The sequence below is a fragment of the Heteronotia binoei genome, chromosome 18 (genome assembly GCF_032191835.1).
Source record: "Heteronotia binoei isolate CCM8104 ecotype False Entrance Well chromosome 18, APGP_CSIRO_Hbin_v1, whole genome shotgun sequence".
NCBI classification, from domain to species: domain Eukaryota; kingdom Metazoa; phylum Chordata; class Lepidosauria; order Squamata; family Gekkonidae; genus Heteronotia; species Heteronotia binoei.
The window spans coordinates 19220170-19242555 of record NC_083240.1 but is presented as its reverse complement, the minus strand read 5'-3'; the positions used below and the strand labels follow the sequence as shown (position 1 = coordinate 19242555).

The window sequence follows — 22386 nt, the reverse complement described above, 5'->3', positions numbered from 1 at the left end:
GTCCTGTGAGATCCCCTGCTATCACATCAGGGGTCACTGCTTGAGCCCCCTCAGCCCCCACTGCCTTTTGCTGCAGGTATGCTTTTCCATTTAAAAAAAGTGGCACTTGAGTTCCATGAGGCCCCAGCTCTATAGAATACAGAGAATGAATTATTGTATATCTAGGATGCCAAGCTCCAAAGGACCCCATAACGTTGAGAACTTGGTTATTTGACAACATGATAGCTGCTTGATCTGTGGATGCAACTAGGAAAAGATGACAGTTCTGTGTTTTTGGGGGGGTTTTAATCATACTGTCAGTAGGTTTCAGCTTAGTTGTTTGGGTAAATTTGTAATAGAAGTCTCTGAGACTCCGTTAGGGATGAACAGTGAGGCCATGATAGACCCCAGATACTATTCTTGGGCAGTTGCTCTAGAAATAAATAATATAATTCCTGGGCTAAATGCGTCTTGTTTTTAACCCAGGACTTGACAAGAACTTGACTTTAAAATTAGTGAAGTTATTATATTTAGAACTAAGTGATGACCAACAACAATGGACCCTCCGTGACCTTACTGTTGCTATAACACTTATATTGCAACACAGGAAAGATATTAGGGTTTGTAGAATCTTTCGGGCTCAAGTGCCGTGTTCTACTGGAGAAAGTTTTTCTTCCAGACGTTTCGTTCTCAGCTGCGGAGAACATCCTCAGTGGCGTTGCAGCCAGAGCAGGCGCTCTGACCTTCCTCACTCAATGCACAGCAGCCAAGAAGGTCAGAGCGCCTGCTCCGGCTGCAACGCCACTGAGGATGTTCTCCGCAGCTGAGAACGAAACGTCTGGAAGAAAAACTTTCTCCAGTAGAACGCGGCACTTGAGCCCGAAAGATTCTACAAACCCTAATGATGTTACCAGCCGTGAAAACCTGAAATCTTTGATAACAGGAAAGATAAATGCTCACCTCCCATAATCCAATGGACTGAAGACTGAAAAGCATTTGAATGTATGGAATACAAAAACCAGGAGAGAGTTGCGCAGGAGAATACTACACTATCAAGAACACATCTATATATAACAAATTATATGATACCAACATCAATAACAAATCATAAATAATTTCATTAAGTGTATCAATATACCCTTTTGCAGAAAAAAAAGAGGTGCCGGAGCTCATTTGCATATGCCACACACACCCCCGATATCACCGGAAGGTATACTAAATTATATAAGCTCAGTATCTACCTTAAAATGCTTCTGGAATTATAATTAAAATAAATTATAATAAAACCATATTCCCATCATATATTTTGAATTGCTTTCTCCTATATGTGGCCACAGTGGCATGATGAAGATTTCCATCTGTCTGCTTTATATGTTTTGGTTATTTTCTCATTCTTTTGTGGGGGGAAATATTAGAAAGTTTGTCAAATCTTAGAGTTCAGCAAAATTCTCATGGGGTTTGAACAATAGAGATCAGAAGCAAGGTTTTGTGTTTTTTGGGGGGGGGGGCGGGTTTAAGAAAGAAAGTGCGCAATAAAATTTAGAGGTTCTGGAGTGCCACTCCTGGGAGCTCCTGCCCAAAATGAGGCCTGTCAATATATATTAGAAAAGTCTCATACCGCCCTGAGACACTTCGGTGAGAAGGGCGGGATATAAGTCCACTAAATAAATAAATAAGTCTCCCAAGCCTTCTCTGGACAGGACACTAAAACTCTCTGCAAAAGAAACAGCCACAGTGAGAGACGTTATCTATAATCTTTTTTTTTTTTTTTTTTTTTGACATCAGAAGAGGGGTTTTCCCCTCATCCGTTGGCATTCTGGCTTGAAGAAAATGGACTTGTTTGTAGTTGTATTTCTAGGAGACTTTTTGGATGAGACTTTTCGGATTCATACTGAATTGATAAATTAAATAAAATTTAGAGGTTCCGGAGTTCCACTCCTGGGAGCTCCTGCCCAAAATGAGGCCTGTCAATATATATTAGAAAAGTCTCAGCCGCCCTGAGACACTTCGGTGAGAAGGGCGGGATATAAGTCAACTAAATAAATAAATCAATCATACGAAAGGTCTCATAGGGTGATACCAGATGGGTGTTTAAAGCCGCCTGGGGGATGGGAGGCAGGCAGACCAAAAAAGCGCGTCCACACGCGCACATCTGCCTCCCACCCCGGTCCCGCCCCCAGCTTGCTGGGTGTTGGCTCAAAAAGGCACCACTTTCAAAGTGGTCCCTTTTCGCTGGGCCGTCTGGAAAGCCGGGAAGCGCCCAGAGAGCATCCAGGGAGCCGCGGATGAGACGTGAGAGTGTTCCAGACACTCCCTGGGTGCCCACCGCCCGCCCCTTTTCTGAACGCCGTTTGGAAGCTCCGGGGCGCTCCATTTCTGCCCGGCTCTCTTTGGAATGGCTTGAAGCAGACCTAAACTGACCGTCTGGTATCACCCATAGAGATACAATTGCCAAAAAAGTCCATTTTCTTCAAACCAGAAAGCCAAAAGGTGAGAAAAAACCTCTTCTGATGGCAAGATTATAGATGATGAAGTCTCTCAGTCTGGCTGTTTCGTGGCAGGGTAGTCCTAAAGTCAAGCCCTCAGACAATTTTAGTGTCCTGTCCAGGGAAGGCTTGAGAGCCTTAAAAGCCCTGTCTAACAAGCCCTCGACTCCTTGCTTGTTTCTCTTGGAACTTTATCAGAGTTGGGATCTAACAAAGAGAAGTCTATTCATACAGCAGTACTTGTCAACAATTTAGGACAAGTGCATTAGTTAAACCTCACCCTGAGGAAATCTCCTTTGTGATCAAGGTATCTCCTCAGGGAGTTCCAAGCGAAACATGCAAGGAGTCAACAGCTTATTAGACAGGGCTTTAAGTCTCCCAAGCCTTCTCTGGACAGGACACTAAAATTCTCTGCAAAAGAAACAGCCACAGTGAGAGACGTTATCTATAATCTTGACATCAGAAGAGGGGTTTTCCCCTCATCCGTTGGCATTCTGGCTTGAAGAAAATGGACTTGTTTGTAGTTGTATTTCTAGGAGACTTTTTGGATGAGACTTTTCAGATTCATACTGAATTGATATACTTCAATGAAATTATTTATGATTTGTTCTTGATGTTGGCATAGCTTAATTTGTTAGATGATACTGGATTTATATCCCGCCCTCCACTCCTAAGAGTCTCAGAGCAGCTCACAATCTCCTATACCTTCCTCCCCCACAACAGACACCCTGTGAGGTGGGTGGGGCTGGAGAGGGCTCTCACAGCAGCTGCCCTTTCAAGGACAACCTCTGCCAGAACTATGGCTGACCCAAAGCCATGCTAGCAGGTGCAAGTGGAGGAGTGGAGGAGAGTAGCATTTGAATGTATGGCATCTAGATGACAATTGTGCATGGGCGCACGTTTAGATATCTGGAGACCTTTTATAGAGTCTTATCTGTAAATTTGCCACCACTGTTGTTATATTTTGTTATTTTTTTAGTTCTTCCTGTTTGAGGGGTTAGTCTATGATAAAACCATTTTTAAAAATCATTACAGAAGAGGAAATTGAAGTATTTCTCTCTCCCCCTCTTAATTTATTACTCCCGCTACGATTTTAACTCTGCATCTGAATTCCTGCCCAGTTTATGCTTGTGTGAGAGTAATGATATGACCAGTCCACAATTTGGAGTGGGGTGGGGAGGGAAGGAGAAAGCAATCCTGTCTGGAGGTGTGGAGACATCAGAAGGTGTGGCCAATTTCTGACCCATAAACCATCTTTGTTTTCCTTTTCTTTCTTTTTTGGCTTCCTCCTCAGGATGGCGGAGCCGCGCTTTAACAACCCCTACTTCTGGCCTCCTCCTCCCACCATGCCCAGCCAGGTAAGCATTACCCCAGGTGACCTGAGTTTTGCACTTTAAAACATTGCCTAGAATCTTTGGCAGGACTTCTGTAGCAGCTAAGCTTATCTGGAAAGGAGTCTAGACATTTTGGAAACTACTGTGTTAAGAAATGGGTCAGCTGGGCCAAATCCAACAGGTTGTCTCCTGGACAACAGCGGCTCTTAACAGTTGCTCGGTGCCCACCTTAAGCTACATTGTCTCCTGTAGGATCACAAGAGTCTAGGCAGATAGGCTACATGTGAGTTGGCAGCATCAGGTGGCAATGAAAAAATGTAAATAGAAGCAAAATGTCCAAGTGACAAGGTAGAAGTAATACTTAGAACACACAAAGCTGTTTTCTTGTGAGGACTCCATCAGGGTCATTGTCTTAACTGGAGATGCTGGGGATTGAACCTCGGGCCTTCTGCACGTCAAGCAGAGCTCTGACCCTGAATAACGGCACCTCCCTAGTTCCTCTCTGTTCTGCACTGGTTACCTGAAGAACTGCATCCAGTTCTGGGTTCTGCACTTTTAAAAAAAGATGTGGACAATAGCAAAATTTGTTCAGAAGGTGGCAGCAAAGGTCCTCGAGGTCCAGAAAAGAATCTCTTGTGATGAATGTAGGAGGATCTGGCCTGTGGTCACCTAGAGAGGAGACCCATTTCTTAAAACAGTGATTTCCTGCATTGTGCAGGGGGTTGGACTAGATGAACCTGGAGGTCCCTTCCAACTCTAGGATTCCAAAATGTCTAGACTCCTTTCCAGATATCAGAAGGGCTATGGAGGAGAACAGTGGCTTGTTCTCTGCTGCCTCAGAGGGCAGACTGGGTCCAGTGGGCTCAAGTTAACAGAGGGTAAGCAGAGATCTTCCTAATGGTAAGAGTGGTTTGTCTGGGAACTGATTACCTAGGCATGTAACAGATTCTCCATCTCTGGGGATCTTCAGACAGAGACTGGACAGTCATCTGTTAGGGAAGCAAGAGCTCTAGATTTCCTGCATGAAGCAAGGGATTGAACTATGTTAGGCCTGAATTCTGCTGCCCTTCATTTCCGGGACAGGCAATGGTCATCTTTTTTTAGTGGTCACCTGCATCTCTTTCTGCAGCTGGACAACCTGGTTCTGATCAACAAAATTAAGGAGCAGCTCATGGCAGAGAAGATCCGGCCGCCGCACTTGCCACCAACTTCAGTGTCTTCCCAGCAGCCCCTGCTGGTGCCTCCCTCGCCTGCAGAGGGCAGCCAGTCGATTATGTCCATTCCTAAGCTACAGCAGGTCCCTGGGCTGCACCCCCAGGCTGTCCCGCAGCCCGATGTGGCCCTGCACGCTCGTCCAGCCACCAGCACCGTCACAGGTACCCAGGGAGGCATTGAAGGGGAGGGGTTGGGTGGAGCGTGGAAACAGTGGGACTGCCTATGTTGGGCCAGACAATGCTTATGTGGTCCTTTTTGTTTGAGGACAGGGAAAGTGCATGTTGTGCTGACAGGGTAGCTTGTGGAGAATGTTGGCTTTTGTCTAAATAATAAGGTTTCTAGACCTTATGGCTGGCTTGGAATGAATTGTACAGATGGGTACAAGTTGGTGCAGACGTCCTCGTTTGACAGGCGAGGGGGAAAGATAGTTGCAGGGGGTGTTTCAAAGATCAGTGTGGTGACAGGAGGGGAATTATAGACAGTTCAAATCAGCATCACAGCCTTGCACTCAGGTAGGCCGCTTGTAAAGTACATCTGTTCCATTTTATTAATTTTTGCATTTTGTTTCTATTTTATTAATTTTTGCAAATTTTTTGCCGGTTGCAGAGCAGAGTTTCTGCTTGGTACACTTCCCACTTTCTCATGCAATCGTTTGACACGCACACATACACACACCCGTCTTGTGATATTTTCACGCTACGGTTTCACAGCTTGCAGGTGTGGAGCAGAGGAATGTGCAACACAATGACCTCAAGACACAAGGGAAGTGATCTTGTGCATTACAGACTTGGGGGGTGGGGTATGTGGGAAGATGGCACCCAGAGGCAGTTCTCAAAATGGTTCTGTCCTGAACGTGGCTTTGCTTACTGACTTTCCTTTATTATCTGCAGCCACTGGAAAAAGGGAGTCAGAGGCTGTGATTGCACACCCTAAATAATCCACTTTCAGTGCACTTTCCAACTGGATTTTTTGCCGGTTCAGACAGCAAAATCCAGTTTGGAAAGTGCACTGAAAGTGGATTGAAAGTGCATTATTTAGGGGGTGTGATCGCAGCCAGAGGCGTAAGGTTAGCCAAGCATTGCTGGACCTCCCTGGCACTCACTGGAAGTTAGGCACCTTTGGCACCAGTGGACAAATGTAATACGGAAAGGCTTCCTTGGAAACAGAAAGGTTTTGAAGACCAGAGATCCGGCAGTTGCAGGGGTAGGGGGGGAAATGGTTGGAGGAAGGGGAATATACATCCCTAACCTGCTGCTTTGACTTGCATGTGATTTCCACCCCCTCCACTGCTGAACACACAGAAAGCTGCCTTCGTCAGAATCAGACCATCAGTGAGGTTGTGACTGCCATCAGCCAGGCTCTGCCACTGAGCTATGCCCCTGGGATGCCAGTGTGAGCTTTCCCTTCTTTTGCCTTCCAGGTCTGGGACTGGGTTCCCGTGCCCCCGCCGTCAGTACCTCAGAATCCAGTGCCGGGACAGGCACCAGTACCCCCTCCACGCCCACCTCAACCAGCCAGAGCCGCCTCATTGCCTCCTCGCCTACCCTCATCTCAGGGATCACCAGCCCCCCTCTCTTGGACTCCATCAAGACCATCCAAGGTCACAGCCTGCTGGGGGCCCCCAAAACAGAACGAGGACGCAAGAAGATAAAAGCTGAGAACCCGTCGGGGCCCCCCGTCCTTGTGGTGCCCTACCCTATCTTAGCCTCGGGTGACATTGGAAAAGAGGGCAAGACGTACAGGTAGGAATGGAAGTACCAGGGAAACCCACCTCTGCCCCCAAGTATGCCTTCCATTCCCTTCCCACCAGAATCCTGGTGTTTCAGTGGCATTCAGTGTTCTCTCTAAACTGAGTTACCGTGAGCTAGCTCACAGATTTTTAGCCTCCAGCTCACACATTTTTGTCTTAGCTCAGGAAGGATGACCCCAGTGCACAATAATTTATGCAGTAGCTCACAACTGTAATGCCAGTAGCTCAGAAAGTAGAATTTTTGCTCACAAGGCTGCAGCTTAGAGGGAACATTGGTGGCATTATCTGAGAATCACATTAGATCTTTGGAAACAGCATGAACTTAACTAAGAATGCTGGATTCAAAATCTTAAAATGAATAAATGGGGTCTTCCTGGACTGTGCCATTTCCAGAATCCTTGTCTTGATTCTTCTGACATGTGCAAATGATGAAGGCTACACTTTATTGTGAATTTTCATTGTATGCACTTTGACTTGTGGATTAGTGTAGCATAGGTATTATATTTGTATGCATCACATAGAGTTGGATTTTGCGTAGCCATGTCTTTTGCATCTATTATTTTATAATTTTTTGTGATTTTTTTAATATATGAATTATTGAGGGTTATTACAGTAATTTTGTACTTCTGTCAGTGGAGCAGGTTGACATTTTTTGAATGCTTCACAATAAAGATGAGTATTCTGCATTTTTTTAAAAAGGGTATCAAGAAGAACGCATGGTTGGAATCCTAGAATTCCCAAGGAAAGAAGGGTGTCCATTGAAACAGGGAACCAGTTGAGCACAGTTCCCCTGTCTTCATAACATAGAGGTGCAGTCCATGAAGTGCATCGCACCTAGTATTTCCAAACACAGAATTTGGTTCTCAGACCATACCCTCTTCCATTTTATGGAACTATATAGAGTCCCAATGGCGAGTCTCAAGGAAGTTTCTTTCAACCACTGACAGCAGGATTCTGGGAACTTGAGTGATTACATTCTAGGACCCTGCTTCTCTGCTTCTCTCCTTGTGAGACCAATAAATCTGTCCTAGCCTTTTTCCCATTCATCCCTCTTCCCTTGTATTTGTGACAAACACTGACTGGTGGCACTCTGTCACAGAAGGTAATGCCTGGCTTGGAGTGGGTATATCAAAGAACACAAAAATTGTGGCTAAATAACAAACAGAAATTAACACTATTTTTAAACAATAACTCTCAATATTTGAAAAAACATTTCATTGAATATTGTATTCATCAGCAATTCATATTAAACATTACACTAAATATGGAAAATCCCCAAATCCATTTTCCTGTAATGTGGGATCAAAGGTTGAATTTTAAAGTCTCTTTTAAACATGCATGTCAGTTTCTTACTTCAGATGCTAAAGGACAATTCTGCTGCTCCCGCAGTTGAATTAAAGCGCCAGTGCTGAGAAACTTCCTATTTTCTTTCCTTTGCAAAATTATCCATTAGAGTTTCGTGTTGCACTTTTAAAGCTTCATTCCACTTGAGTGATTTAAGAGAAGTGGGGGTAGAGAAAGCCTCTGACAGCGAAGTGCCTTTATCTCTGTTTCCGACAACCTTCCTCAAAGATGCATCTCCCACCAACTTACATCTGATAGCTTACACACAGCATCTGGCACGAAGAAAAACTTGGAGTGGGGCCTGATGCTTGGAAAGAACATGGATGCCAGTTACCTCTCCTTTAAAAACACCAAATTGAGCTATAATTCTATACCATGGTGTCTGTGCTTGGCCTTGCACTTTTTTCTCCCTCTCAGGCGTCCTCACATGCCAAATATGAATGTTAACTGGTGCTCTTTGTCTGGTTGTTGGTGGTGGTGGGGGTCTTGATTGGTCTTCTTTGGCCATTTGCAGGGTGTTGCTGCTAGAATCTGCAAACCGTGCCATTTAATTGATTCCTGAGCCACCATTTTGTATCTAGGGCTTTTGTTTTTTTGCATGGGGGGGATCTCTGATTTCCAGTATTAAAAAAGCAGAGCACAGAAGTTCATAAGAACATAAGAGAAGCCATGTTGGATCAGGCCAATGGCCCATCCAGTCCAACACTCTGTGTCACACAGTGGCCAAAAATATATATATACACACACACACATATTCATATATATATGTGTATATATATATATATATATATATATATATATATATATATATATATATATACACACACACACACACACACACACACACACACACACACACTGTGGCTAATAGCCGCTGATGGACCTCTGCTCCATATTTTTATCTAACCCCCTCTTGAAGCTGTCTATGCTTATAGCTTGTAGCTGCCACCACCTCCTGTGGCAGTTCCACATGTTAATCACACTTTGGGTGAAGAAGTACTTCCTTTTATCCGTTTTAATCTGACTGCTCAGCAATTTCATCGAATGCCCACGAGTTCTTGTATTGTATTCACTGCCACTTCAGCTTACTCCCCTACATTAGGCAGTTTTGCACGTTAACAGAGCATCTTCATCTTGGACTGAATAGGTTCACAATCCTGTGTATGGAGTACTATTGGGTTAGGATTTTGTGCATCACAGCATAACATATTGGCCTGATTTGGGTGAGGAGGGATATGACTATCTTCAGGGAATGGGTGAGGAGTGTACCCATGTATGGGAAATGGCGGACGTTTCCTTAGCCATGGCTACCTGATTGGAAGCTGCTGTTCATCATGAGACTTCCTTCTTCTCCTTGTCCAGGTGTAAAGTGTGCCCTCTCACCTTCTTCACCAAGTCAGAAATGCAGATCCACTCCAAGTCGCATACCGAGGCCAAGCCCCACAAGTGCCCACACTGTTCCAAGTCCTTCGCCAACGCCTCCTACCTGGCGCAGCACCTGCGCATCCATCTGGGCGTCAAGCCCTATCACTGCTCCTACTGCGAGAAATCGTTCCGCCAACTCTCCCACCTCCAGCAACACACAAGGTGAGTAACCCCCCCCCCCCCCCCGTGGTCTCCTTTTGCCTTCTCCCCTCCAGCTGTGCATGCAGGCACACATTATGATTTAGGATTAAGCCAGAGGAAAGAAGAAATGACAGAAGATTCAGCATCCTGTAATCTGTTTCTCTTGGAGGAGGGAGCAAAATTGTAGTCCCAGTGGATCCAAGCATAAGCTAGAAAATGTGGCGGCAGTATTGGGTGAAACTTCAAGAGTCCAAAGGTGTCTTCAGTTACCATCTTTCGCACTGGCAGGCAACCAGGGAGGGCCTCTACGGGCTGCCACTGCTCTGGTAAAGGCCTGTCTCAGAGGGCCCAGAGCACCCACCCGACCCCTCTGTCTTCCTTCTCAGCAAGCCAGTTTGGTGTAGTGGTTAAGTGCATGGACTGTTATCTGGGAGAACCGGGTTTGATTCCCCACTCCTCCACTTGCATCTGCTGGAATGGCCTTGGGTCAGCCATAGCTCTTGCAGAGCTGTCCTTGAAAGGGCAGCTGCTACGAGAGCCCTCTCAGCCCCACCCACCTCACAGGGTGTTTATTGTGTGGGGAGAAGATATGGGAGATTGTAAGCCGCTCTGAGTCTCTGATTCAGAGAGAAGGGTGGGGGTATAAATCTTCAATTCTTCTTCTTATCTGTGACCAAAGAGATGTGAGGACCTAGGCAGTATAACAACAGGGTTATTATAAATGCTTCAAAAAAAAAGTGCTCAAAAACAGGAAGTAGTTTGAAATATTTTTAGTGCAGCAGTGAATATAGTAAAACAGCTAAAGGTTGGTACAAAGAAATAAAAGCCTTGTCACAACTAACTGCACGTTCCCTTCCTCTAATTCCAATTGACTTACTCATCCTTCTTGAATGAGGGATCTCCTCAGCTGCAGCCTTCTCCAGTCCAGCCTTCTTAGGAAAAACCTTTCTATCTGCAGCCTTTCCAGAGAGAACACACCCTGTCTGTAGCTTGGCCTTTTTATGCTTTCCTCCCAGGTCCCACCCCTCAGGGCAAGTTTTCCCTCCAAAACTACTTTCACCCAATCAGAGAGACAGAAGGGCTCCTGGGGAATGTAAGCCCTGTAGCTACTCCTATACAGGCTTCCCTGGAGCCTGTAGGCCTCACTAGCCCTAGGATCATGATACTGTCTATTACATTTTTCATCCACTTCCTCCAGATTGGTGTAGTGGTTAAGTATGCGGCCTCTTATTTGGGAGAACTGGGTTTGATTCCCCACTCCTCCACTTGCAGCTGCTGGAATGGCCTTGAGTCAGCCATGACTCTCGCAAGAGGTCCTTGAAAGAGCAGCTGCTGTGAGAGCCCTCTCAGCCCCACCCACCTCACAGGGTGTTTGTTGCGGGGGGGGGAAGGTAAAGGAGATTGTGAACTGCTCTGAGATTCAGAGTGGAGGGTGGAATATAAATCCAGTATTACTTCTTAAAATGCCCTTACCATATGGAATGGCCAGCCTGAGGAGGCCAGGAGTGCTCCCACTCCTGCGCTTTCAGCAAACTGCAAAACAGAATCATTCAAGAGGACTTTTCTGTGCAGGCAGCAGAATTGCACTGTACTAAATAATTCACAAAGTTACTTAGATAAGTTATGAGGGGCTGTTGCGTATGCTACTGCGTTTAGCTTACTGAGATTAGGATCCTGCTAGGTAATTTAGGTTTATTATATATAGGTTTATGCTTTGCCTCTGTTCTTAGATTTCTCATTGGTTTTGCAACGCCAGTCCTATGGTATTGTGCATGGAATACCCCATCCTGTCAATTGTATTGCTTCACTCTGAGTGACCCACCTCAAGTCCAAGTGAGAAAGGTGGACTATAAAAAGAAATAAATCACGCTTTCAAACTGCCATTCTCCTAATTGCCTGTGATGATCCAAGAGTCTCCAGACGAACAGGTTTTAAAATATTCATTAAAGTAGAAGAAGAAAATTGCTTTCCTCCCTCTTTTTACAGGCCACGAGCGTGCCACAGAAAGTATGCGTGGTAAGACAGGCTAGGAAAAACTCTATGGGTTGCCGGCATTTGCAGATAGATTTGCAAAGGCTGCCTTTAAATTTTTCCTGCTTCCCCAGGGTAATAATTCTCAAAAATTTACCAGGGATCATTGCTGGGCTGGGCCAGATCAGCCTGTCATGTCATAAGAAATGCACTAATTAAATAAAGAGCCCAACATACCCACCCACCAGAGGTGGTTAGCTGCAGTGTATCTGCCTTGTTCCAGGTAGCCTCCTGAAAGCAGAGGTAACTCTGCAGTCACTTGCTCCAGTCTTTCCTACCGCTTTAGAATTGCTTGTCTTCAGAGAAAGTTGTTTGGTGTGGTTCTCCATGAATCACTTCTCTGGGCCAATTTACTTCCCAGATTAGGGCTCATCCGGATGCACAGGCTGGGCTCTTGTGAGGGCAAGTCGTTCTTATGCTTACACTTTCCAGAACTGTGCCTTGGTGGTTAGAAGGTCAGGAAACATTGCTCCAAGGTAAATCTGTTCTTCATATCCTCCCAGGAATTCCTCATGGCCATGTGCATAGCTGTTCCCTGAGAATGTAGAAAAAAGAGCACACTGCAGGGGGCGGGGTAATGTTTCAGCTCCCCCAACAATTTTAGTTTGTATTTAAATAATCCAATTTTTTTTAAAAAAGCAAACAAGTTCCTATTTTTTATGGCTGCACTGCCATAAGAAAGGCTGGTGGAAAAGAGTCCAAATGGGAATAATAATCCTTAGAACTCGTGTCCTGTGAAAGTGAACTGAACAGTGTTCTAAGCTGTTAGCGTGAGCTAGCTCACAGTTTTTTAGCCTCAGGCTCACACATTTTTCTCTCAGCTCAGGAAGGACGGCCCCAGAGTGAACTAATTCATGCAGTAGCCAAATGCCTCACTCACAACTTTTAATATCAGTAGCTCACAAAGTAGAACTTTTTGCTCACAAGGATGCCACAGTTTAGAGGGAGTATTGGAACTGAATCCCACATGTTAGCATTGTGGAATAAACTATGCACAGTTGCTCACTTTACATAATTAGCAAGGATCTTAGTATTTTTCTTGGTGCGAGTTTTACATTTTTTTTTTCTTTTTAAGCTTGCCCCTGGATTTTGTCATGTTTGCAGCTGAAATCTCGGGGGGGGGGGGGGGGCTGCCAAAACTGACATGAAAGAGAGCCTGGCATAAAAGCTGCATTTGACGTCAAAAGAAGAACCAGTTGGCCTCTAACGCAAAATGTGCTATCTCCCCGGAATTCCTGAAGATTTTCTTTTTTGCTTTAATGTTTCTAGTTCTCATGGCCACACAGAGAAATCGGAGGAAAAATCTGTCAGTTGATTACTTCAGGTTCAGTAAGCCAAAACCGCTGGGGCCTCCTGCCTTTTCCTACCTCCATGTGTCCCTCGCTGTTCCATCAAACTGGAAGAGCCAGTGTGGCATAGTGGTTGGACATCAGACTAGGATCCGGGAAATCCAGGTTCGAATCTCCACTCTGCCATGGAAGCCTGATGGATGATATTAGGCCTAGGGCTGCCAATCTCCAGGTTGTAACTGGAGATCTCCTGGGATTACAACCATTCTCTGGGTGACAGAGATCATCTCAGCTGAAGAAAATGGCTGCTTTGGAAGAAATGTTCCCTCTAAGCTGTGGGGTCTTGTGAGCAAAAATTCTACTTTGTGAGTTACTGGCATTAAATTTGTGAGCTACAGCATAAATTAGTTGGCTCTGGGGCCGTTTTCCCTGAGCTAAGACAAAAATATGTGAGCGAGAGGGCTAAAAAACTGTAACCTGGCTCACACTAACTCAGCTTAAAAGGGAACACTGTTTGGAAGGTAGACTGTTGTATGGCATCATACCCCACTGAAGTCCCTCCTCTACCCAAACCCCGCCCTCCTCAGGCTCCACCCCCCACCATCTCAAGGCATTTCCCAACCCAGAGCTCGCAATTCAAATTGGGCTACTCTCAGCCTCACTTGCATCATGGGGTTGTTGTGAGGATAAAATGGAGGGGGAAGAGAGCAATGGAAGCCACTTTGGGTCATCCTTGGGGAGGAAACTGGGGAATAAGTGAAGTAAATAAACAAACCGGGGCATGATGTTTGTATCAGTTCTAAAAGTTCACACTTCTTCGTTGTCACGTTTCAGAATCCACACCGGTGACAGACCCTACAAGTGCCCACATGCGGGCTGTGAAAAAGCATTCACGCAGCTCTCCAACCTCCAGGTCAGCAAGGGGGACAATGGGCAGTGCGGGGAGTGGGAGAGGCTCGGAGAGAATGAATGAGATTCAGGGGGCTTGAAATGCCTGTTGCGTTTTGATTCTGCTTTACAGCCAGAGCTTGGCACTCACGGCAGTGGACAGATGCCTCAAAAGACCACAGTTCTGGGTCCAGGCCCTAGTTCCTGCCTTGTTCCAATGCAGAGGCATGGTAAAAAAGCAGGAAAGACAGAGGACCTCTGAACATGCACAAAGTGCCATTTGTTTGCTACAGATTAACCACAGTTTCGCCTCCATGCATCCGGTATGAAGACGAAGTGCTTCCCGGAAAAGGAGGCCTGTTTGGAATTTCCCGTTTCAGAAAAGACAAAAAATAAAAGTGTTGGAGGCATCCGTTTGATGTCCCATTGGGTCAAGGAGGGCAAAATGGCTGCCTGCCTCCCCCCAAAATGCTTCTCCCCCTCTGAACCTTCCAGTTGCACTTTGTAGAAACTGATTCTTCCAGAGGGTTGCCCCCTCTGACCAGCTGGGCTGACATCAATCAGCTGTGCTCTGCCTCACAGGGTGCAGGGAGACCAAGGAAAGGCTGAAAGGGCTGGGCATGTTTAGCCTGGAGAGGAGACGACTGAGAGGTGATATGATCAGTTTTCAAGTACTTGAAGGGGGCTGTCAAATAGAGGATGGTGCAGAATTGTTTTCTGTTGCCCCAGAAAGTCAGACCGGAACCAACGGGTTGAAATTAAATCAGAAGTTTCTGGCTAAACATTAGGAAGAACTTCCCGACAGAGCAGTTCCTCAGTGGAACAGGCTCCTTCTTTGGAGGTTGTCGAACAGAGGTCATCTGACAGCAATGCTTAGGCAGATCATGAGAAGGAGAGCAAGCAGGGTTGCACCAGTGCTTAGTTCTCATGGTTCTTTCTTACATCCCTGGGGAAATGCTGTTTGCCACTTTGGGGTTAGGCAGCAATTTTTCTCCAGGCCAGTTCGGCCAGGAATCCTGGAGGGGGGGAGGGTTGTTTTGCCATTTTCTGGGCATGGAGCAGGTGTCGCTGGGAGGGTGTGGGATGGGGGAGGTATTTGTGAGTTTCCTGCATTGTAGAGGGGGTTGGACTAGCTGACCCTAGAGTTCCCTTCCAACTCTGTGATTCCATGAAATGTCTGGAGGACCTCTGAGCATCTGTAGATAGGGCAAGGGTATCTACAACCCTGAGAGGGGCATTAACCCAAAATCAGGAAACACTCCCCCCCCCCCTTTAACTAGCAAGAGAATAGATCCTGCCATGACCTAGCAAGGGCACAGTTTGAGGTGGGGATTTGAGAACATGCCCAGAAAGGGGGCCCAAAACGATTCCTCCCCTGTTGCTTTCAGTCTCACCAACGGCAGCACAACAAGGACAAGCCCTACAAGTGTCCAAACTGCTACCGGGCCTACACGGACTCTGCCTCGCTCCAGATCCACCTCTCCGCGCACGCAATCAAGCACGCCAAGGCCTACTGTTGCAGCATGTGCGGGAGGGCCTACACTTCGGTGAGTGGCGGGGCGGGGAAGGCAGGAGAGCCACTTCCCAGCCACCAGGGTGCGCGGCGGGGCGGGGAAGGCAGGAGAGCCACTTCCCAGCCACCAGGGTGCGCGAGTGGGAGAGACAGCCAGCAGCTTGCTCTGCAAAGCAGAAATGCCTCTGTGAGGACAACAGAGCCTGTTGCCTGCCCTGTGTGCTTTGGCTGGTTGAATAGTCATTTACTTCCTCCCCCCCAGAAAGAGACACAAGTGCCAGAGCTATAACACCTTGAATTTTTGGACAGCCTTCCCCTAGCCTCTCTCCCCCAAGAGGTGGATTGGCTCTTAAGGACACCGGGAAAAGACCAGATGTCTGATGGCTTGGGGGAGGGGGCGGGGATACTCATCTCAGGGTGTCCTAGTATGAGATGAGATGAGATGGTCAGAAGCCACTTCAAGCTGGGGGGAAGGGGTTGAGATTGGGGGATTGTTTTTTTTGTAGCAGGAACTCCTTTGTGTATTAAGCCATACACCCCTGATGTAGCCAGTCCTCCAAGTTACAGTAGGCCCTGGAATAAGAGCCTTGTAAACTCCAGGAGGATTGGCTACATCAGGGGTGTGTGGCCTAATATGCAGGAGTTCCTGATCCAAAAAACGCCCTGGGTTTGATACCACTTTTTCCAACCTGTGGGTCAGGAGGACCCAAAAACAGGTGGCAAGGTCTGTGAAAGTGGGTTGTGTGCCAGCCCTCCCTAGTGGCCACCCCTGTTCTTAGCATCGCTCTCATATTTTGGAAACCAAAATCTGACCTTATATCAGTTGAGATTTTTTCCCCCCTTCACTGGGCATATATAGTAATTTGTCTTGATGGTTACTAGAGTCAGTTTTTAAAAATATCTTAGGGAGGATTAGTGGGAACAATGGAGAAGGAAAGGAAGGTCGAAGGCTGGGTGTGTCAGAATGCCGCTTGCTTTGGCTTCATACTGGGGGCAGCTGCGCCCCTTGCGCGATGGTTGTCAGTTTCTCCAAAACGTGTGTTTAGCCACTGTAGAAGATGGAAGGCTGAACTGGATGGGGGCCAAGGTGAGTTTGCCTAAGGTGCCGTGGTTGGGCCACCATATCAGGGAAAGTTGGGTGTGAGTCACCATTCCCAAAAAGGTAAAAAATTCCTGTGTGGTGATTCAGCAAATGATCAGCTCATGCAGCTAAACGATCACTACCTTGTGGATTAGATTCAGGTGGGCAGGCATGTTGGTCTGAAGCAACAGAACAAGGCGTGAGTCCAGGGGCACCTTTAAAAGCAACAAAAGTTTAATGCGGGGGGGGTCTAAGCTTTTTGTGTGCTTGTACACTTCTTTGGATAGATGCACGCAAAAGCTTAGGCTCAGGATTAAACTTCGTTGCGCTTCGAGGTGGCACTGGGCTCACACTTTGTTCTACATTTGGGATTGTCGGAGTCTATTCAGGGTTGGGAGCAAAAGCAGAGATGGCTATCTTGATTTGCCAGAACCTGAGTAGGGCCATCACCAGTGTTCCCTCTAAGCTGAGTTAGCATGAGCTAGCTCACAGTTTTTTAGGCTCCAGCTCACACATTTTTGTCTTAGCTCAGGAAAAATGGCCCCAGAGCAAACTAATTGATGCAGGAGCTCACAACTTCCATGCCAGTAGCTTACAAAGTAGAACTTTCGCTCACAAGACTTAACAGCTTAGAGGGAACGTTGGCCATCATGAATGTGGTAAGACCAGGCTGTTAGAACAAGGAGGGTCTGACGCCTCTTTTCTGTGATCCCCTGATGTGGTTTCCTTTCTTTCTGCCCCAAACAGGAGACCTATTTGATGAAACACATGTCCAAACACACAGTGGTTGAACATCTAGTGAGTCAACATTCTCCTCAAAGGACGGAATCTCCTGGCATCCCAGTGCGAATCTCTCTCATCTGAATCTTGGGGAGCCCCCTCCCCTGAGCACGGCCCCTCTTGAATTACAGAGCTGAGGGGGAAGGACAGGACAGCTTGGAATAAGGATCACAGGAACCACAGCTTCTTCCGGGCACCACCACCCCCCCACGGTCCTTGGGTGCCTGCCTGCTACGTCTCCCCCTTCACGGCCAGGACAAAGAGATGGGAGTCCGGACAAGCAACCCGCCTCGAGCTGGGGAGTTCCTCCTTCGATTTTGGTGGCAGCCAAAGACAGTTCCAGAGCACTTTGAACCTCTGTGTCTCTCCCCTCACCCCATCTTGCTTTTGGATCACCTCCAGCCTTTTGAAAGCCCTGGTCCAGTTCGTCCTTCCCGGTTTTATTTTTTCCACTTGGTTTATTAGATACAAGCCCACACCTTTATTAATTTATTGGCCCCCACACTTGATGCAGTTACCCAAGAGGGCACCAACCCTTTCTGGACTCTTTTTGGAGAGGTGCTGGATGCGATCTGTGGAGACACCCACAGGCTTTCCCAAGGGTGAACAGCAGCAAGACCAGAGTAGCTAAGACGCCGCGGGACCCTCGGGGCGAAGGTGTCTGGCCGGGGGCCGCAAACCCTGCTTGAAGCGATTTGAGGAAGGAGGCAGGTGCCCCGGACTAGAAAGAAGCTGGCCTTTTTTTTGTGGAAGGAGAGTAGCTTTTGGAAGATTGACTAGAGCGTGACACAGCTGGAGAGAACCTGGAGGAGAGCGGGCGGGAGAAAACAGTGACTGTACAAGGCAGGTCACCACTGCCACCCTTGCTGCATTTTAGCCTTGAGAATCCCCCCTCTTCAGAAGGGAAATGAATAAAAACTGCATTCAGCTTAGCACTGTCTTGGTTTTAGCAGCATGTGGGAAGGAGGGGGATGGGTTGGGCTGTGATGTGATGTGGCAGAAGAGGAGGGCATCCCTCCACGTCCCGCCCCATTCATGCATGGAGCAACTGCCTTGCCTCACACCAAGCATCATGAGTATTCCACCATATCCAAAAGACATGCCCTTTCATCCGTCGGGGGCTCTCAGTACACCTTTTGAACTAGTGGCCAGTTGCCCAGTTAACAAATCGGTACTGTTGCCAGACTCTCCCACCCCTCCTCTAGGAAAACCCATCTAGGCTGCTCCAGTGCCTGGACCCTGCAACTTTTCTAGCACTCACCTTGCAGCTAGAGATTGGATCGGAACCATCTAGCCATCCTGGGGAACGGCTAGCTGTAAAACTCCTTGGGAGGGGGACTGCGGGGTGAATCGCTCCAGCTAGGAAACCTTGGCAAGGCAGTCTCCAGTGCAGTGCTTATTTTCCAGCAATGCCAAACCAATATCCAGGGCCCATCTGAGCAGGGAGAGCATCAGTCATGCTCTGGTGCAAAGAAAATCCACTTTGGAGGTGTGTTCCCCTACTCACTAGAAGTACCTTTAAAAGACTGAGGGTTTCCTGAAAAACAGAACAGGTTCTAGGATAAAGCTAAGAAGACTACAAAGGAACCTGAAAACGTACCATAAAGCCCCTCTAACCTTCCCCCTCACCATGTTTAAGCCAGACCTGTGGGGGACACTTCCGTTTCATTCCTCCCACCTGATATTTCAAAATTCAGACTAATGGTTGGATGACCAGTGCTAAGCCACAGGGGCTTCTTTATTTTTCCCTTTAATCAGGAGATGGGCATCTCTTTTCTTAGGCCCTCAGTTACCCCCTCACCTCCCTCTTCCCTCCCCCTGACCTGCAAGCCAGCCACTCAACTGCTGCAGCTTGACTGATGGCCGGTCAACCTGTCAGGTGGCATAGGAAGGCCAGGGAACACAGGTGAAGTAGATTGAGAATTCCCCCATCATTTCCACAGCTGAAGCACTAAAAGTGATACCCAGGTACTGGCTAGTATCACAGGTAACACTGGGGACCGATCTGCCCCGGCACTGGAGTCCCAACAATACTACATTATATTCTGATTCTGCCCCCCCCCCCTCCCAATCAAAGGAATTCAATCAATTAAAGGTTTGCCTGTTACTGCCATCCCAGCTCTGGAAACTCCCAGCCAGTTTTATTATCTCTCCTCCGAGCAAATGAGGGGCAGGGGCACTAACCCCCCCCCCCAAAAAAGAACTAGACTGAAACCACCTCTTATTATGTATTTTTCTGTTCCGTTTTGGATATGAATTAACTGTAATTTTTAAACACTTTTTAAGCCTTAAAAAAAAATATATCATTTTGTTTATACCAGGTTGTTTCTTTTTATCACTGTTTATATTAATTTGATTCTCTCTTCTTTTTTTTGAAACCCACCCTCTCCCCACCCCCTTTCCCATCTCCCTTGGTTTCTAATTGATGTTGTACGATATTCAATATTGTAGCCTTTTTTGTCCGCATGTTAATAACTATGTAAATAGGACTCTCTTATACATAACGTTAACACAATTTTTTTCTATATAAAAAGCCCAGGGCCGCATCTAGTTAGAACCCTAGTTATGACCTTAATAATGGAAATGGAAGGAAAGAGGAAGGGGGAGAAGAACAAAACAAAGGGTTTCTCCCCCGCCCCTCCCTTTGAAGTCTTGCATTGTGGTAACAAAGATGGGGGAGGGGAGCTCTATTCCCTGCTCCCAACAAGCATCTGCATTGTTTGAACAATGAAAAAAAGATTTTTTTTTTGAAAAAAAGTTGCTTTGTATTTCTCTGTTGTGGAAAAAAAATAAAATGTCTTTGCAACCTTGGGCTGGACTGGCCGAGTACTGCTCTTCTGTTTGGGGCTGATGGCGGCAGCGAATGAAGTGGGGAAGACGACGACATTGGATTTGTATCCCGCTCTCCACTCTGAATCTCAGAGCAGCTCACAATCTCCTTTACCTTCCTCCCCCACAACAGACACCCTGTGAGGTAGGTGGGGGTCAGAGTGCTCTTACAGCAGCTGCCCTTTCAAGGACAGCTCTGCAAGAGTTATGGCTGACCTAAGGCCATTCCAGCAGCTGCAAGTGGAGTGGGGAATCAAACCCGCTTCTCCCAGATAAGAGTCCAAGCACTTAACCACTACACCAAACTGGTTCTGGAAACAGTAAAAAGAGGCAGCTTATTCCTATCTTCGCTTCGGTTTCTAATGGGATGTCTCCGGTCAGCCCTTGCCCAAATCTGCAGCTTGACTTCTTAAATTGTGTCAGCCGAGCAGCTAGACCGGAGGTTTTCCACCCGCGGTCCCAGGAAGCACAAACGGGGGATTCTGCAATGAGGTTAGACATCTTGGTGATCAAAAGTGCTGTCAAGCTGCATCTATGGTCACCCTGTAGGGTTTTCAAGGCAAGAGAGGGTCAGAAGGGAGCTGCAATCACCTGCCTCCACAGCAATTCCTGTCTTTCTCTCTGGTCTCCCATCCAAGTACTAACCAGGGCTGACCCTGCTTAGCTTTTTGAGTGCTGATGAGACTGGGCTATCCAGGTCAAGGCTACAACAGTTCGCTAAATTTCACATTCAGATACATCCTTTCCCCATATGTTCCCCAGAGAGCACTGCATTCAGGTGCTCAAAATCTGTCCATCCCCGACCCAAGGGAGGCCAGACTAAGCTCTAGGTGGGCTAGGGCCTTCTCAGTGGCAGCACCAATGCTGTGGAATGCTCTCCCTGAGGCTGTAAGAGCCCTGCGGGATCTCTCCCAATTCCGCACGGCTTGTAAAACCAAACTTTTCCGACAGGCCTACAATAACTTGAGTGGGAGAAGGCTGCCGCTTCTATGCTGCTGAGCAATACCATCAGAAGGACCACCAACAGATAAATAGAAGACCTATAATATAATCCAATCCGTCTACGTTTTAAGATTTTGTATAGCATCAACATCTAGTTTTTAAACTGTTAATTGTTCATGTTTTATCATTTTACATTCGTAACTCAAATTGTTGGTTTTACTATGCCTGTTAGCCACCCTGAGTCCACTTCTGGAGTGGGCGGGATATAAATCTAAGGTAAATAAATAAAGAGCACCGTGGCACAAAGTGGTAAAGCTGCAGTACTGCAGTCGGAGCCCTCTGCTCACGACCTGAGTTCGATCCCAGTGGAAGCTGGCTCAGGTAGCTGACTCCAGGTTGACTCAGCCTTCCATCCGAGGTCGGTAAAATGAGCACCCAGTTTCCTGGGGGGAAAGCGTAGATGACTGGGGAAGGCAGTGGCAAACCACCCTGTAAAAAGTCTGCTGTGAAAACGTCGTGATGCGACGTCACCCCAGAGTCGGAAACGAATGGTGCTTGCACAGGGGACCTTTCCTTTTCCTATAAAAAGTCTGCCGTGAAAACGTGAAAGCAATGTCACCCCAGAGTTGAAAACGACAGGTGCTTGCACAGGGGACTACCTTTACCTTTTAACTTTAAATAAATAAAATCCTTAGGAGGGATACCTTCTGTTCAGGTAAGATGGTCCAAATAGCTGTCTCTGCGAACCGTGTGCCTCAGCCTCTCCAGCACCAGGGAGAAATCGGGCAGGCCAAGGAGAAACTTTTTCCAGGGAAGGAGAAGCAGTATTTTTCTATACTGATTTCAAAACACCAATCAAAATCTCTTTTGCCCACATGCTCCAAGAGAACGGCTGGAGGTTCCTGGAAGGATCTTCTTCACCAGCCGTCTTTCCCTGTTGCATATATCCTAGGGCAGGGGTGTCAAACTGATTTGTTATGAGGGCCGGGCCATGTGTGTATCTATTTTAAAGGACACACACAAACATGACTAAAGATTTAAACTTTTTTTAAAAATTACATGCTTAAAACATTAGCACGTGTTGGTCTTAAAGGTGCTTTCTTTGTATTTCTCCCATGGGATCCAGGGAACTGGGCAAAGGAATGGAGAAAATTGAGGTTTTGTTCTGCAGTTCCTGTGTGATTGAGGAAGCCTTGCAAAGCAAGCTGAGATGTAGAAGGAAGCAGACAAGAGCCAGTTGCTTGGGGCCTGATATGGCCCCCTGGCTGCATGTCTGACACCCCTGTCCTAGAATGTCACTCACTACCCCAAACTGCCAACTCCAACCTAACCACAACTGCACACACAAAAATGCTTAAC

General features: G+C 46.9%; 1 protein-coding gene across 8 annotated transcripts in view; it reads left to right on the top strand.

The window, feature by feature from the left end:
* The window catches only part of ZNF362 (zinc finger protein 362), a 45423-nt gene extending 27238 nt beyond the window's left edge, over positions 1-18185 (top strand). For all 8 annotated transcript variants that reach the window (XM_060259317.1, XM_060259312.1, XM_060259311.1 and 5 more), the window contains 7 exons: positions 3760-3823; positions 4929-5175; positions 6435-6756; positions 9471-9695; positions 13829-13907; positions 15271-15429; positions 17224-18185. In XM_060259317.1, the coding sequence (XP_060115300.1) occupies positions 3761-3823; positions 4929-5175; positions 6435-6756; positions 9471-9695; positions 13829-13907; positions 15271-15429; positions 17224-17340 (1212 nt within the window). In that variant the 5' untranslated portion in view covers position 3760 and the 3' untranslated portion in view covers positions 17341-18185. The remainder of the gene's footprint in view (positions 1-3759; positions 3824-4928; positions 5176-6434; positions 6757-9470; positions 9696-13828; positions 13908-15270; positions 15430-17223) is intronic.
* Positions 18186-22386: the final 4201 nt, after the last annotated feature.